Source organism: Sceloporus undulatus, chromosome 2 (genome assembly GCF_019175285.1).
Source record: "Sceloporus undulatus isolate JIND9_A2432 ecotype Alabama chromosome 2, SceUnd_v1.1, whole genome shotgun sequence".
NCBI classification, from domain to species: Eukaryota; Metazoa; Chordata; class Lepidosauria; order Squamata; family Phrynosomatidae; genus Sceloporus; species Sceloporus undulatus.
In genome coordinates, this window is record NC_056523.1 from 78,933,401 (window position 1) to 78,949,571 (window position 16,171).

The 16,171-nt window shown below is 40.0% G+C and overlaps 2 protein-coding genes and 1 long non-coding RNA gene across 10 annotated transcripts in view; 1 reads left to right on the top strand and 2 right to left on the bottom strand.

Annotated features, from left to right (window-relative positions):
* RNF123 (ring finger protein 123) overlaps window positions 1–16,171 on the top strand; it is a 152,785-nt gene that overhangs the window by 98,742 nt on the left and 37,872 nt on the right. The gene's annotated exons all lie outside the window — the stretch shown is intronic.
* Window positions 1,245–14,070, bottom strand: LOC121922596. Of its 4 annotated transcripts, none has more exons than XR_006102192.1 (3): window positions 13,919–14,070; window positions 8,368–8,667; window positions 1,245–1,268 (listed from the first exon to the last, which is right to left on the bottom strand). It is a non-coding gene; the product is annotated as an uncharacterized LOC121922596 (long non-coding RNA). The 4 variants fall into 4 exon arrangements; XR_006102193.1 differs by lacking the exon at window positions 1,245–1,268 and adding an exon at window positions 2,933–2,951; XR_006102191.1 differs by lacking the exon at window positions 1,245–1,268 and adding an exon at window positions 2,978–4,508.
* AMIGO3 (adhesion molecule with Ig like domain 3) lies at window positions 11,465–13,911 on the bottom strand. The gene has a single exon (XM_042452208.1). It carries the CDS (start codon window positions 13,310–13,312, stop codon window positions 11,729–11,731), a length of 1,584 nt encoding a protein of 527 aa, XP_042308142.1. The 5' UTR covers window positions 13,313–13,911; the 3' UTR covers window positions 11,465–11,728.

Below are 16,171 nucleotides of genomic sequence, written 5' to 3' on the forward strand. Positions count from 1 at the left end.
TTCGTCAACAGCTTCTCCATGGAGCTCCTGGGAAAAGAGCTCCAAAGGCATATATTTTCTTTCTTTCTGACAACCTTGGGCACAGGAAGATTTACAATGGAAGTATGGCTTCAGTCATTTTTCTGTTACAAAGTAAGGAGAGACAGGCCTCACTGGGATTATACTGTGCTTTAAAAAAAAATTTTTTTTTAATATTGATACTTTCTCTACACTGTGCTTTTTTGTGAAGGCCTTCCACTGTCCTTTAGCTAAAGACATCTGGGGTTTACTCTGGTTTTTACTGCATAGAAACCCTGTTATTTGACATGATACACAACAAGGATGGGGACATCGACCACTGTTTCCAACATAGAAGAAATAGTGGCCTGCTACCAAAACAGCACAGTTCTTTTGTCCCTTTACACAGTCTAGTGGTCATCCTCCCACCTATTACCAAGGTCATCCTCCCACCTCTTACCAAGGAATTGCCAATCTTTGTGAAACTAGATGTCCCTTAGTGTATTAACATCAACCCAGTCTTCCATTGGGAGTAGCACTGGGTAATATCAGATACAGTGATCTGTCTACATTCACTGATGTTGGGGGTGAAGGACCCTCGTGAATATGGAAAAATCACAAATAAAATACACTATTATTTTTACCTAAGAGAACACCTCTCTAGGAATCTCGTGGTCCTCCAGTGCAACTCTGTGGTCAACATCTGTCAGAAGTCGATCACAGAATCATGCTGGAGGACCCAGAAATGACTAGAGAAGTGTTTTCTCTAGGAACCTTTGGGTTCTCCAGCACAACCCAATGGTCAACTTCCAGCAGAATTGCACTGAAAGACTTAGTTTCCTAGAGAGAACATATTAATCAAAACTGCAAATAACCAATCTACAAAAGGCAAATCTGGGGGGCCAACTGTACTTGGATCTGAGAGTACCCTGAAGGATTGTGCCCAGAAGTCTAGCAAATCAGGAATGTAAAATCCTATTGTCCTTTGTTCATCTTATAATTAGATTAGAATTTGTGACCATCCTTTCAATTGCTTGAAAATTTTTCCTCCTTTTGAGATTCTTAAGAACAGCTGTGCCGGATCAGAGCAAAGGTGTAACTAGTCCAGTGTTCTGTATATTTAGGCTGGAATCTTGTTGGTACACTTCACTGATGTAACTACACAGGTGTAGGTGAAAATCTGCAGGTATAAAGACAGTAAGCTTTTTATGAAAAAGGTTGCTTGGAGCCAGCAGATTTTGCCTGCCTTCTCTCGCCACAGCTGCATGACTCTGGAAAAAGTAGAGGTGGTAGCATAGTATTTACCAACAGGATTCCAGCACACAAATGGAACGCCCACAAGCAAGACAACATGATCCTCCCACTCCTCCAGCCACCTGCAGAAAACATTTTACTATTTTGTACATGTACATTTTAGCATTCCCTCTTGAGAATTGTAGCAGGTAGAAGATTAAAGGCAGCACATTGCTGAGACAAGCACATGGTGGGTTGTTGTTGTTTTTTTCATTCCACCACAAAAACATTCAGTGGCAAACACATCTCCTCTCTTCCTATCCACCCTAGTAGCATGGCTACACATATGCTTTACTCCTCTGCCAGCATGCCAAGGTATTTACTTTGGCCAGGGATGTGAGGTCAGCGTTAGCTTGATGACCAAAATACATAGAGTAAAATCTCCGGTCAAGAAATCCTCACAGATTCCATAAGAGGAAGAAAAGGTGCTTTGTTTTTTTGGTAGCCACTGGCTTGTGTTTATTATTGCTATTTATTACTTTATTTTATTAGAATATTTCTATTTTATTAGAATATTTCTAATTTGCCTTCTATCTCTCAGGTCATGATATATTAAATTAAAAAACTGAACATAAAACCATATCACTATAAAGACAACATTTAATAACCCAGGCAAATAAATCAAAACTGGCTTAAAAGGTTGTGTAAATAGCCAGGTCTTAACTTGGCACCCAAATGTGAGACCAGGATTAGTCTTAGCTAGCCATGCAGGGAAGGGAATTCTAAAACTGATTAAGAAGGCTAGCCCTCAGGTTTCTACATAATTTACAGCTCCTGACAGTGGGAAGCAGAAGAAAGACTCCTCCCTCCCCTGCCACATACACTGGTACCCCGGGATACGAACGCGCCGCGTTACGAATTTTTCGGGTTACGAAAAAAAAACATTTAATTAATTATTTCCGGGTTACGAAGGTTTCCCCGGGTTGCGAAAAAAAAGCCGGCGCTATTTTAAATGGAGCCGCGGCGGAGCCGCGGCTTTTCCCCATTAGCGCCTATGGGGATTCGGCTAACGAAAGACTTCCGGGTTACGAAAATGGCGCCGGAACGAATTAATTTCGTAACCCGGGGGACGAGTGTATTTCAGATCTTAATGCTCAGACACCGTTTTGCTGATAGCATTTCTGTTGAGGAACTGCATTTCTGCTGAAGAAACATGTAGAATGGTGACATGGACATTAGTTCCCATAAAAAGATCATAGGATTGACACATCTTCATCTGAAGAAGCTCCCTTAATGCAGTGCTACTCAAAGCGGTGGACAGTGGACTGATGGTAGTCCGCAAGCCATCAGATGCTGTTCACTAGTGGGTTTTTTGGTGGAGGGGAGGGGAGAAACCATTGGTACCAATGGTACTACTAGCCTGTGACAGTGGAGGGAAAAGAGGATGACCTCTCCCTGACATCAGATAGCTTGAGATGCACGCCTTAACGGATGATGAAATTGCTTGGCTACATCGTTGTAGACTATACCAGATTAATAACCAAACTTGGATCATCTTAGTTGAAGCAGACATTAAAAATGGTCACCTACAAGAATCATTTGGATGAGTAGAATTGCTACCAATAAAATGAATGGTATATCAAATATAATGTGTTTTTGAAAACATGATACTGGTGTTTCTAAGCACATTAAATAAATGGCAAGCTGTATTGTCAGGTTTTCTGTAAGAAAAAAAATAAACCAATCAGGTGTTACAGCAAAAACTAGAAGAAAAAAACCAAGAGGAGAAAGGTGGATTTAAAGCACCTAATTTCATGCCATGATACTAAGCAACACATTTAAAGGTGGCTGAATGTTTGAACAAATAGCAATAGCAAGTACATTTCTATACTGCTTATCAGTGCCCTTAAGCACGCCCCAAGCAATTTACAGTGTGTAAGCTAATTGCCCCCAACAAGCTGGGTGTTCATTTTAGCGACCTATGGAAGGATGCAAAGCTGAGTCGACCCTGGAGCCCTGCAGGATCGCACAACCTTGTGGCTGTGAGAGGCTACAGTACAAACATTTAACTATTGTACCACAAGGACTCCTCCTAATACTCAGTGTCCACTTCGTTGAATGTGCAGGCTGCAATTCCAGAAATTTCTGGTAACAGCCCCTGAAGAAGGCCAATTAGTGACAAGGCTGAAATGCATTGGGCTTTTTTAAGATAATAAAGTTTTGGACCCTTAACAGCACATTGGCCTTGATTCCTTTTACTCTACCACTGGTTCACTAAAGCATGCCTTCTGTCATGATATATCCTTGTAGCTCCCTATAGTAGGGTCTTCCCTTGAGAAGTGCTGGGCCACAGCAAGAAGGGGACAGTCCCATAAGAGGCTACTCTCCTGAGTTTTAAAATGATATTGATTGAAAGTCTATACCCTGGTTAGGGAAGTCTGCCACCTTGTGACTGAAGATAGCACTGGAGTACAAATATGCAGACATATTGAAAGTAATTAAAATTAAGCAATGTCATTTTAAAAAACTAGACTAACCATGAGATGCATGCCTATTTGTTACCCTTAGCATAAAGTGCCTGGTAGAAGGATTAACCCCTGTTATGTTTTCTACATTTTTGTGGAATACATGAGATTGAAATGGATTTAATGGATCCCTTAATGGATCCATTTAGATTTTAAATTGATTTAATTGGCTTTGTTACGATTTGATGTACACAAAAATATTCAATAATATGAAGGTACAAAACATTTTTATTGTGGCACAAACAGTAGGTAAATAAAAACAAATTGGCTCTTTATTGTCTAAATATTCATTGCCCTGAGTCAGTACTTGGTAGAAACACTTTTGGCAGCAATTACTGCTGTGAGTCTTCTTGGGAAAGCTTTTAGCAGCTTTGCATGTTTGGAACCTGCCAGTGTTGCCCATTTTTTCTTGGCAAGATTACAGTACGCCATCCAGGTTTGATGGGGGTTCTTGGCATACAGCAGCTTTCAAGTCTTGCCATAGAATCTCAGTCTGATTGGGGTCTGGGCTCTGACCGGGATCATTTTTAAGACATCCGGGTTCTTTTTAAAAAGCCATTCCAGTGTTGTTTTGATTGTGTGTTTAGGGTCACTGTTGTGCTGTTGGTGAGCCTCCACTCCAGGTTCATCATTGGTGAACCTCCAACTCAATCCCAGGTCTCCTGAAGACTGAAGCAGGTTTTCTTCTAGAATTTCCCTGTGTTTGGGTCCAGCCATTGTAGCTTCAGTCCTGACTAGTATTCCAGTCCTTGCCTGGTGGATTTAATGTGAGATAGTGTGAGGCTGGAATTATGCACAGGTAGGCTCTGTTTAACTGCTTAGGTGACTTGTTGCACCAGAGCTTATTCAGATGCATCATAGGAAAAAGAGTGAATACTTATGTAACCAGCAAGTGCCAGTTTGGTTCTGCTTACTTGCCACAGAAAAAAGTATTTTACATCTGAACAGTGTTGAGTTTCTTGTGTACATCCAGGGGCAACAATGCCAACCAAATCAATTTCAGTTCCAGGTTGTAACACAAAAAAGTATAGAACAGTCAAAGGGCTTATGTATCTATATACATGCAAAATGTCAAGCATCTGTGTTTTATGATCTTGATGATATGGCTCTGGCAGAGACATGCATACACACTATAAATATATGTACTATAACTAATTTTCATTGTAGTGCATGCAAGGATTACTACTCTACCTTTTGAAGAATCACAGTGGGTTTTTTATATTCTATTTAACTGATCTGAAAACAGTAGTAATCCCACCAGCTTCTCCTGCTTTTCTTTCTTTATTTTACCAAAGAACATCTACACATAAAGGAACTGTAGTTTCTTCTTTTTACAGTTTGAGAATATTTCTGTGAGAACAGTCACAAGGAGGTAATAGAGCATCAACTCCTCCCCCCCTTTTGTGGGGTTAGTACTGTATTTCTGTAACTAAGGTTATATTTCAGGGTGGGGAAAGTACAAAACTCCAAATGTTGTTGGCCTACAACCACTGTCAGCCTTAGCTAGTAATAGCCAACAGTAAGGAATGATGCAAAGTAGTAACCCAGCAACAGCTGGAGAGTTTTACTCTGCACATCCCTGATTATTTTTTGGGAATGTCCCAGGGAACTCATTGGAGGCTATTTGTAAGAAGACATGTATTGCAAGATTTCTGTCATGTAGCAAGGTATATCTGTCACAATATTCTAGGCAGTAGAAACAAATCCATTCTGACATCTTTTGCTGCAGAATAAAAACCCCATTATATATGGTAGCATCCCAAAAGTTTGAGGCATGTAGCAATAGTTTTAATATTTATAAACAAAGTAGAACTAATAAAAACCAACACCCAATCACACATTAGGCCTAGCTGCCAAAATCAGATAAAAAAGATTTTTTTAAAAATATATCATTGCTTTGATAATTTATTAATTGTTCTACTTCAGAACTTATACATTTACAAATTCTTTTTAAAGTCTAGATGTTTTTAAGAAGCTAAATAATGCAAGACATGTGCACAAATGGGAAAAGAGTCTTATATTGATATAATTCATTTTATATTGAGCATTTTCTTGGCAAAGAAATGAGATGTGAGGTTGTGGGACAGACCAAACTCAGAAAAGTTAGGTTTTGGACTATAGAATCATAGAATTGTAAGAGACCACAAGGGCCATCCAGTCCAATCCCCTGCCATGCAGGAACTCTCAATCAAACCATCCCCAACAGATGGCCATCCAGCCTCTGCTTAAAGACCTCCAAAGAAGGAGACTCCACCACACTCCAAGGGAGTTTGTTCCACTGTCAAACAGCCCTTACTGTTAGGAAGTTCCTCCTAATGTTGAGGTGGAATCTCTTTTCCTGGAGCGTGCATCCATTGTTCTGGGTCTTAGTCTCTGGAGCAGCAGAAAACAAGCTTGTTCCCTCCTCAGTATGACATCCCTTCAAGTATTTAAACAGACTTGAATTGATTCTGGCCACATGCTACTTAGGAATTTGAACAACTCAAGTTCTGTCAAATTCTAGCCCAGCCAATCTGTCCTTTCACTCATAGCTCGGAAAATTACTTTTAAAAAATAATTTATTCAATTTACTTTTTATGGTGCATGATTTGATTGTCATGTATAGTTAGAATGCAAAAGAAAAGTAACTTGCTCCATTATGCATTACTCCCTGTTACTTTTTTAAAAAGGCAGATGACATAAAATTTGAAAAATTCAAGTGAAAAAATGACTATAAATACTCTTTATATGTAACTTGAAAATGTTGCTTGTTACATTGATAGCATGTCTTGTCCCTATTCATTGCAATAGTTTTGAAATGTTATCTTTGTTACAGCCTGGTTACTAAGGTCCAAAACACACTCCAGAAATAATCCCATTTGAGACCGCTTTAACTGCCTTGGCTCAGTGGTGGGGAATCCTGGGAATTGTAGTTTATTGTGGCACCAGAGCTCTCTGACAGAGAAGCCTGTCTCACAAAACTACAGTTCCCAGAATTCCCTATCATTGAGCCAAGGTAGTTAATGTGGTCTCAAACTGGATTATTTCTGCAGTGTGTTTTAGTCCTAAAATAATAAACTCACAGGTTACTGCTTTTCCATATTTTTAAGCTCTCCTGTATGCTGAATTTACCCAGGTTTTAAAAACCCAGCACAAGATTACAATAAAACGAACAATCTGCATATCTTATTGTTTTCATTGTCAAGATTCCAGTAGCTAGTTGAATGTACTCTTGAGGAAATGAGCCTTTCTTGCTATGGTGAATAATATTTTAGAATGGTCAACAGTACAGGCTTGTGAGAGCTTCTGGCAGTGCAATTCTGTTGCATTACATAGTTCTCTCTGGAATGTTCCTGTTGTCATATCAGCACCTCTGGTTTCCCCAATTTCTGCTCATTCTTCAAGCAGGCCTCTTGGTCTGAGATATAGCTAGTCTTTACTGAGATAAGACAGTGTGGTAAGTACTGGCTTTGGGAAGCACAGATGAAGTCCAATCTTATATGGGTGCACAGTAATCAAATGAAAGTATTTCAGTGAGAGAAACCACTGTTGCTCATCTTCTTTGGTTTAGAAGGGATGGCCCTTTTGGAGATGGGCGGTTCACTGTATTACCCCATCAGACATGATGTGTGCGTGTGTGTGTGTGTTGTGTCTCTTGAAGTCGTTTCTGACTCACAGTGACCCTAAGATGACCCTATCATGGGGTTTTCTTGGCAAGATTGGTTCCAAGGGGGTTTGCCATTGCCTTTCCCTGAGGCTGAGAGCATGCAGGAAGGGAAAAGTCATATTTTAATCAAATCTCAGGTCCTTGGTAATTCTGGAGTAGGAACCAGCTTTTTTTCACAGTTTCAGCCCTGCGGTCTCTCAGAAAAAATGACTGATGTGAGGAAAATCCCTTTGCCCTTTCTTTTTTCCTGAAGGAGATATATATATAATAAGGGTTTCCTACTACTTACTGAGGTTTGTGCTAATGATCCCTTTTCTTTTGTGGAATAAAATTTAATTGCGGCATAGCCAGTGGTCATCAAGGTTAAATTCCTTTTGGCAGATGATGGTTTTAGAAGTACATTTAGCAGTACAGTGTTGTGGAGGGCACTGTGACTTTGCTAGAATTTATTTAGAAACATTTGACAAATGCAGGAATAGAAGCAGCTAGTGCTGCAGTCATTCTCTATCCTCCATCCTATTAAACTTTGGTAACAAGGCTGTTCAGTGCTAACAGTGGAAAGTGAGGGTAAATGTAAAATTAAGATTATATGGGTGTGGGGAGCTAAAAATGGCATATTCTGCTGAGATTGCAAGTCCTAGATCTGCTCATTTCATTCTCACCATGTGGATTAGAGCTTCCAGTCACAGATGACGAGCTTTGACAATGTTGCATTTTCACTGGCCAACATGTGGTTCAAAGCCAGATGAGGTCAGTAAGACAAAACTGAAACAGAAATGAACTAAGACACTGGGCTAGGGTCTTCTCCAAATGTCAGCCAGCTATTTAAATAATTAGGTGGATTAGGCAGAACATCAGTTATGTGGGCAGAAACCTGAAAGCCCTGTCTAAGAATAGTTAATATACTAATATATACATGGTGCAGAGTTAGAAATAATTTCAATAGAGCACGTCTTCACTGATTACCTTTCTTGGGTTTTGGTTTATTCTTGTTTTATAAGCAGGGCTGTTGTGCATCATGCAGTATTAAGATGGTTTTTTTTTAGTTGGTGTAGATAGTTCAACAACATCTTAATATTTTGACAACGATTGTCATCTAGCAGAAGATGATGTTTCTGGAAGTCCTTCTTCAATCCCTTTGGTCCTCAATTCTTAGCTTTCCTTAGACCTTGGGCTCCTCCACATGTTGGTGTATTGCAGCTCCATGTAGCCAACAGATGAAAGTTGCAGTCCAACATCTAGAAAGCCACAGGTTTTCTAGCCCTGCTGTAAATTTTAGGAAATAAAATTTGACATCAGACTCAACATCAAAGCATGTCCCTTGGGTGCACAAAGTGATGCCTAAGCAAAGAGGATTTTATCATCTCTTATCCTGCATAACAAATCCCTTGACTGAGGATCCCCTGATCTGCAGAGTTAGCAGACAGTATGTTAGAAATCTCACAGTATGATCTGAAGAAACCCTGGAGATACTTTGTACTGTGCTTAGATAGAAGTGGACTTCTTTACATTTTTTCCCTTGAAGGGATTCAGTTGTTCTCCACTTCCTGCAGGAGCATGAACCAAGAAACTATGTGGGGACTGGTGCAGGTTCATTTCCTCACCCTGTCTCTCTCATCAGCAGAGAATGACTTGTTTTATGGCGTGCAAGTCTGAATTTTGAGGATTCATAGGTATGCTTGGTGGCAGCCTTTTTCTAGAAGTTAGCTTTCAACACAATGCAAGATACCTTTATTTGGGTTTTGTGGCCATGGATACACTGGGAAATTCAGGGCTTTGGAATCTCAGGACCTGGCCTGCCTGTGGTCCTGTGCCAGCCCCTGTGTGGTTCCCCACATGACTCTGCCCTCCCTCCCTCATGGCACCATTGGTTTCCTATCTCTTTTGTAGATGTTTTTAATTCTAAAAGGTTGAAATTCCTTTCCTAGTTACTGGCAGAAACAGCTTTTCAGGTGTGACATCCTGGCATTTTGCCCCCCCCCCCCTTTTGCCTTTAGTCTCACCCATCACTGCTCTGAAAATTAATTTTGCCCATGGGCTGAAAGAGGTTCCCCCTTTTACTTTAGAGACATGAAGGGCTTATAATAAATATTAACAAAAAGTAAAATAAATAGTGCCATATGAGGAACGATCAGTGACAGGAGACATGTGGCCCAAATTTTGTCCCTCTGCAACATGCCATCTTTAACTCCTCTCTAGCCATCTTTTGACTCCTCTCTAGCCATCTAATCATCTATCAGTCTAGAGGAGAGAAGAAAGTAGTATCTGTGCTAACAGCCTTTGTCAATAGGCCACCTTACAAGTGTGGGGAAGGATGAAGTATTAGCCCAAGATCCTTCACTCTTTTCTCCAAGAGACTTTCTAGGAAAACTAGCTGCTGACCAGGGACTACATCTGACTTTGGGTCTGATTACTGAACAGTGGAGGAGCTGACAAGGCTATAACAATCCACAGAAATTTATATACAAGGTTATGTACTAATTAAAATGTGTTTTGTCAAACTGTTAATTCTGTTGTTTGTCACCTCCACCTTTGGCATGAATATTATGTTCTCTCTAGCCATCTAATGCTTTTTATGTTGGAATGTGGGAGGGGGAGGAGGAGAATCTATGTATCATTTAATATAAGGTATTTCTTGCCATCATCACCATTACAACCAGTGCCTGTTTATATTGTGCTTAAACACAATAGATCCTATCATACATATATATGTTAGATAATAGCAGATTTCCTCCTGCAGGTTCACAGTTGCTTTTCCTCTGCTCATTCTGATCATAGTCACCTTGTCAAATCTTAATTGTTTTACAATTTGGATTTATAAGCAGAGACATCTGTAACATTTAATATATTGGGCTTCCTGTATACAGATTAGTATAGCTGTCATGTCCTTCTGAACTGAGCAAATTAATGTGGGATGAACTCACCCTTTGTGCATAGAATTTTACTCATAGACAAGGTGGAAGCTAGCTTTGTCCCATGCTGTAATGAGACAAATACAGTTTCTGATGCAAGCAACATTTTCTTGAAAATAGGGATTTTTATTTAAATCTAACCCAAGAGGATGTTTAGCCCCAGGTTACAAATTCTCATTACATGTATTGGAGTGCTACCAAAATAGCTTGGTTTTCCCAAGCAAGTTTGTCCCTCTCAAGGAGAAAGACATCAGGGACATTGTTCATATAAGACCTGCATTACATGATATGCACAGAACAATGCATGAGGGGATTAGGATTACAGTACATTAAATGCATGAATAAGCTAATACATTCCTGAATGTTGATATTTACAGCTGTTTTTGTGAGGTGGGGGAGAGGAATTACAAGAAAGGGCTACTTTGAATGGTTGTGTTTAGAATATATAGCCCTGTTCCCATGTAAAAACTTACATAAACAAGAGCTAGTGTTTGCATCTGTTTAATCTATCTAAATAAATGGGCCTACCCAAGGTTAAATGTACACTGAATATAATTAATATAATTAATTATATATTAATTGTGCATCAGTGTACTTAACTATAATATTAAGTACATTTAATTGTACATTTTAAAAAATCAATACAAATCAATTTAGCATACTTTCCAGCTGTATAGGAATACCCATCCTGTTTGGCCCCAAATTTCCTTCTGGTGTAGTGACAGCAAAGAACATAATTTGCAGTTGTCAAACAAAAATAATTTTCTGACTTAGATTTTTGATAAATACCAAAACTGCCCTAAAACATTGAAATCCCAAACTAGAAGAAATTTCTAATCACTGCAGATGCTACCTAGTTGTCATTGGGAAATGGAACCTTGAAAAAGAGAAACTCAGAACACGGTTCTTTTAAGGAACAGCCAGCATGTTCAGTGTGTCCAGTAATTTGTTAAGCTAGTTCAAGTTGTTGAAACAACAAACGGTAGTTTGTTAACCTAGTTCAGGCAAAAGATCAACACTGGCACTTACATGGTTGACCATAAGTATCCGAGGGTGTGAGGTGATTATCCGGAACCAGACTTGTGGCTTCCATAGAGAGAATATTGCTTCTGTATTTAACCATGCTATGACTTGTCCCAGAGAGCCTGGAAGTTGGAAAGAATGGGCTCAGGAATTTATTTTCCAAGTCATAATGAAAGTAGTAGCTGGCCAAAGCAGTTAAAAAGAAAGAAAAACTCTCCTGTTTGTGGGACCGGGGCATTTCTGGAAATGAATACATAAGTTTCTTCTATAGAAAATGGTATTCTTGAAGGGTCAAAGCTAAAGCACAAACTTGTATTCCATAGCAATTTTCTAAAGCAAAGTACCCTGTGCTAAATTTGCGCTACCAAGCAGGCTGCAGTGGGGTCTGCTTGTTACCCATCTGCTGGCGACTGTCCAGTTGCTTTGTAGGATATGAAGGGAGGCTCAGAAAAGGCTGAACTGGTGGATTCAGTATCCAACTTAAGCTGCAGGAACTTGGGGGTTTTAATGTCAGGAAAGTCCTCACTGACAGCCAGCTTGACCTTGCCATTCTGCCTCTCCTTGATGGGCTCTAGGAAAACAACATGCTTGTTTGCACCGTTCTTGCGATTTGTGGGTGGTGGGGTGGTACTGAGAATCGATGACTGGCCACTGCAGTCCTGGGGAGGGCTTACAGGCTTCTTGCAGCACTTTGAACAGTGACATGGGGTGATGTACAAGTACAGGAGGACCAGTACCAAGCTTACAACACATCCTAGGAGAGTGGTGAAGCCAGTATTGAAGGACTCGGCTGATTTGGCAAACTGGACAGTGACATTAATTTTATGTGTCCTGTTGATCTTTTGGATCTCACTGATGGCTATGCACACATAAACTCCAGAATGCAGAGGATTGGCATTTGTTATCTTTAAGCTTCCATTTTTGAAAGGCTGATGTGTCTCATCAGTGTGCTTCAAATATGTGAATAATTCATAGCGAGGAGAGAACCACTGGTATGTGGTGGTATTGTCCTCATGGAGGCTTGTGTTGCAGTCTATTATCAAGGAGTCTCCCACTATGTAGTGCACTTCTGGAATAGCATCTTTCCTTTGTTTCCCAGAACAATGATCAAAATACTTGTTATATTTGAAGGTTTTGACTAATGACTGTGGCTCATGAGCATAGATTTTGCAAGTATGTTCCTCTATGAAATCTTGCACAGAACTGAAATTATAATGCTTCCATTCCTGGAACATCTGATGGACTGAACAGTCACATTTCACAGGATTGTTGTGAAGATACAAGCCATTTTTAATGTACACTGGCAAGGACTTTATGACTTCAACAGGAATGGTGCTCAGGTTGTTTGTGGAAAGATCAAGAGTCCTCAAATAAGGATGTTCAAGTCTTTGAATGAATTCAAATGGAAATTTAGTTAGTCTGTTCCAACTTAGATAGACCTTTTGTAAACAAGTTAGCTTGACAAAAGCATTTTGATCAACTTGTACAATCTTGTTATTGTACAGCAAGAGCTCTTTCAAGTTCATAAGACCTTCAAAGTAGTACCCTTCCACAGTGTGCAGGCAGTTGGAGGACATGTCCAGATGTGCAAGGTAAGTGACATTGTAGAACACTTTCCGGGTGATATTGTTGATCTTATTGTGGTTGATCCTGAGGGTTTGTAGCCGTGGTAAGGCAGCCAGCCATTGACCATTAAGCCAAGCAATGTTGTTGTGACTGAGATCTAGAGTCCTAGCTGTGGGAGGCAGCGTGATAGGAACCTCTTCAAGGCTCTGGTTTGCACAACTCAAGAGATCAGCAGTGCAGATACAACCATCAGGACAGTTTGCAAGAACATAAAAATTTTTCAAAGTGCTAAACTGAACACACAGTTCAAAGAATACTAGCAGCTTTCCAAGGAATTTCCAAATAGGTATAACCAATGTCAGCACATTCATTGTGTAACAGTGGAGTTTACCTTGCGTTGTCAGCAGCATGGAACAGCGCCATCAAGAGTAAAATCCACACAATATTATCCTGCCACAGAACACTGTCATCTGAATAGGCAACATTAGAAAGAGTCACTGAAATCAGATAGTGCCTTGAGATGAAAACTTCATTTTTGCTCTTGAGAAGGCTGTGAGCCTAGTTCAGGGTAAACTGGTATCAAGGAGATGCATTACAGCCGAATGCTGCCATACAGCTGCTGCTCAGCATATGCTGCTTTTAGGAGTTGTATAAATGGGCAGGGAGTCTAGTTATGATTGCTGCTCAAATTATTTTAAAGAAAAAGAATATCCATATAAATAATCTTGAGCTGTACTTCAGAAGCCTTGAGGAAATTTATAAGGTTTCTCTCCAACTGTCTTTCTCCAGATAATCTAACCTTCCGTCCTTTTGGGGCTGCTGTTTCAATAACTTTGGTGAACAGAGACATTAGATCCATTTGCTGCTTTGCCAAACTAAGCTCCTTAGAACCCAAAGTCTCCATAAATGGATTCTCATCCTGTGGTTAGGCAACTCCTCCGCAGGAGGTTCAGATAGAAGCGTGTCCCTTCTCCTCTGTAATCCCAAATGGAAATGGAAAAGAAAGCAGCTCTTACCCTGTTATCTTCATTTCTGGTTTATACTGAAGAGCATCACTCCTTTTGTCTGCGTGTATCATCTTTCAGCTGTGTGCTCAGTGTGTGCAAACACTTCTCTCTCTTCTGTTCCTATTTACAAGCTGTCTGTGAAGACTTACTGAAGGGTAAGTCTTGTGGGCAACAAGGAATTCTATTGGTTTGTGTTAAGAGGGAGTGATGATAGAAGGGGAGGAGAAAAGAGAACCAGTAGTGAAGGGGTTTGTTTTTTGAATGGCTTGCTATTTCTTCGTTATGCCATGTGAGGGCAGAATAGTCCTGCACAGTGTTTCTGGGACTGGCTATATCAGAGTGGCACATGAAACTGCGATAATTGGAGCCAGTGGAACAGTTACATGGAGAAGTAAGAAGAAATGAAGGGAGGGTCTCTGCAAATGATATCATTGAGCAGCCCAGAGTACTTTGCATTTCCAGTTGCTTCAGTGTGTGGCTACTAAGGTTTCTCCATTTAAGTAATTCTTGGTTGGTTTTGCTCAACCAGTATGGAGCATGATCTCACAGAAGTGAAAAAGTGCACAGCTAGGGCTGTGATTCTGTTGTTCTGCTTATTTCCACAGAGCAAATGTCAATGATATTTGGCTGTTTAAAGCATTTGCACATTTCATCGAAATGTGATACAGTCCTTTGCGACCTTCATGGTAATTCATGCCAGCTTTTCTAATTAAGCAGCTTTGAGTCCCAATTTTGGGGAAAAGTGGGATACAAATAAATATAATAACAATAATATAATCTGTTAAGGTTTTTTAATAGTATGTAGTTATGTCTATTTCAGTGAGTATTAGCATTTCTGACTTTCATAGAAAGTACAGTTGAAACCTTAATGCATAAATATACATATTTAGTGAAGTGTAGGAGAAGACCCATAAAGATGCCAAAGTAATCACTTGAAATCAAAAACGCTAAGGCATTATGAATTTTTGCCAAATGACTTTTTCACATAGCATTCTTTCTCTGTTTTTCTTTTAAATATATCTTCATTTGTACACAGAGAAAGCTGGGCAAACATGGTTTATATATTCTGTGAGTAATTCTGGGCCTGATTCAAAATGTTTCCTTACCCATAGTCTATGATATCCCCATCCCACAAGCAAGGCAGGTTGAGAGTTCTTTGATGTTTAACACTTCAGGCTTCCACTTTCTTTGTGAAATGAAATCTAAGCCTTTCCTTCTTTTGAAGTTAATGAATGACTCCCTTGGCACTGTTCTGAAACCTTCCCCACTGAGGTTCTCACCAGGAAGGGGTGTGCTGAGGGAAGGCTCATGGCTGGAGGCAGTGACATCCTTTCTGTTGCTAGGCTGAATTATCACCATGCTCATGATCTATTCTTCCTTTACTACTATCTTTGTTTTTGCAAATTAGCATAGCAAAAGGAGCAGTATGCAACCTCATTGTCCTTACAATTGCTTCAGTACTGAAGTGAAGCTCTCTCTTATACCATTGTCAAATTCCTGGCAGTTGACCAGTGCCAATATTGAGTTAGATTACTACAATGTTTACCCTAGTGTAACCAGGCATAATTATTTGCCCTGCCATGCTGGACCAAAAAAACCTCTCTCATAGTCTGCCCCAATTGTCCTACCCTGCTTTCCAATTAATCTGCAAAAAGAAAATAACCACCCTTGCTCTTCAGCACATGACTAAGGCAGTGATGCCAGCATTCAGGATAGCTACTTGCCCTCTTCTTTCTTGAGTTTTGCCCTTCTCATCATTTGATTTGATCACTTGTGCTGGCATGATGACACAAATAGTGGAAGGGGGAAGAAGAAGATTTAGTGAAAGTGGAAAGAAGGGAATTCTCATGGAACAGATAAATAGATTTGAAAGGGCAGATAAAACATCTACAGTCATCCTTTTTCACTGTTCAATGCATACCATAACTAGTCCACCACACAATTATTTGGATACTTTATGATTTATCTCACTTTGTTTTCATTTGTACATATGATATTTCTTGAGCGTTTTTCCTGCTAGAGCACTCCACCTTCCTGTCTGTCCTCACCCCATGTCCCTCTGTGGTTATATCTTGACTTTTCCACTGTGAATAGGACTATGATGATGCTGAGGCTATTGGGCTGGAAAAGGAGCCAGTAAAACAAGCAGTCTCTGGTCAGTGTGAGAAAGCAAAGGGAAGCAGAGCTGCTTAGGATTTGTTTATTAACTTCGACCCTGTAGAAAACTGTTCTTGCTTTGTAAGGTGGATGTGAGGAGGACAA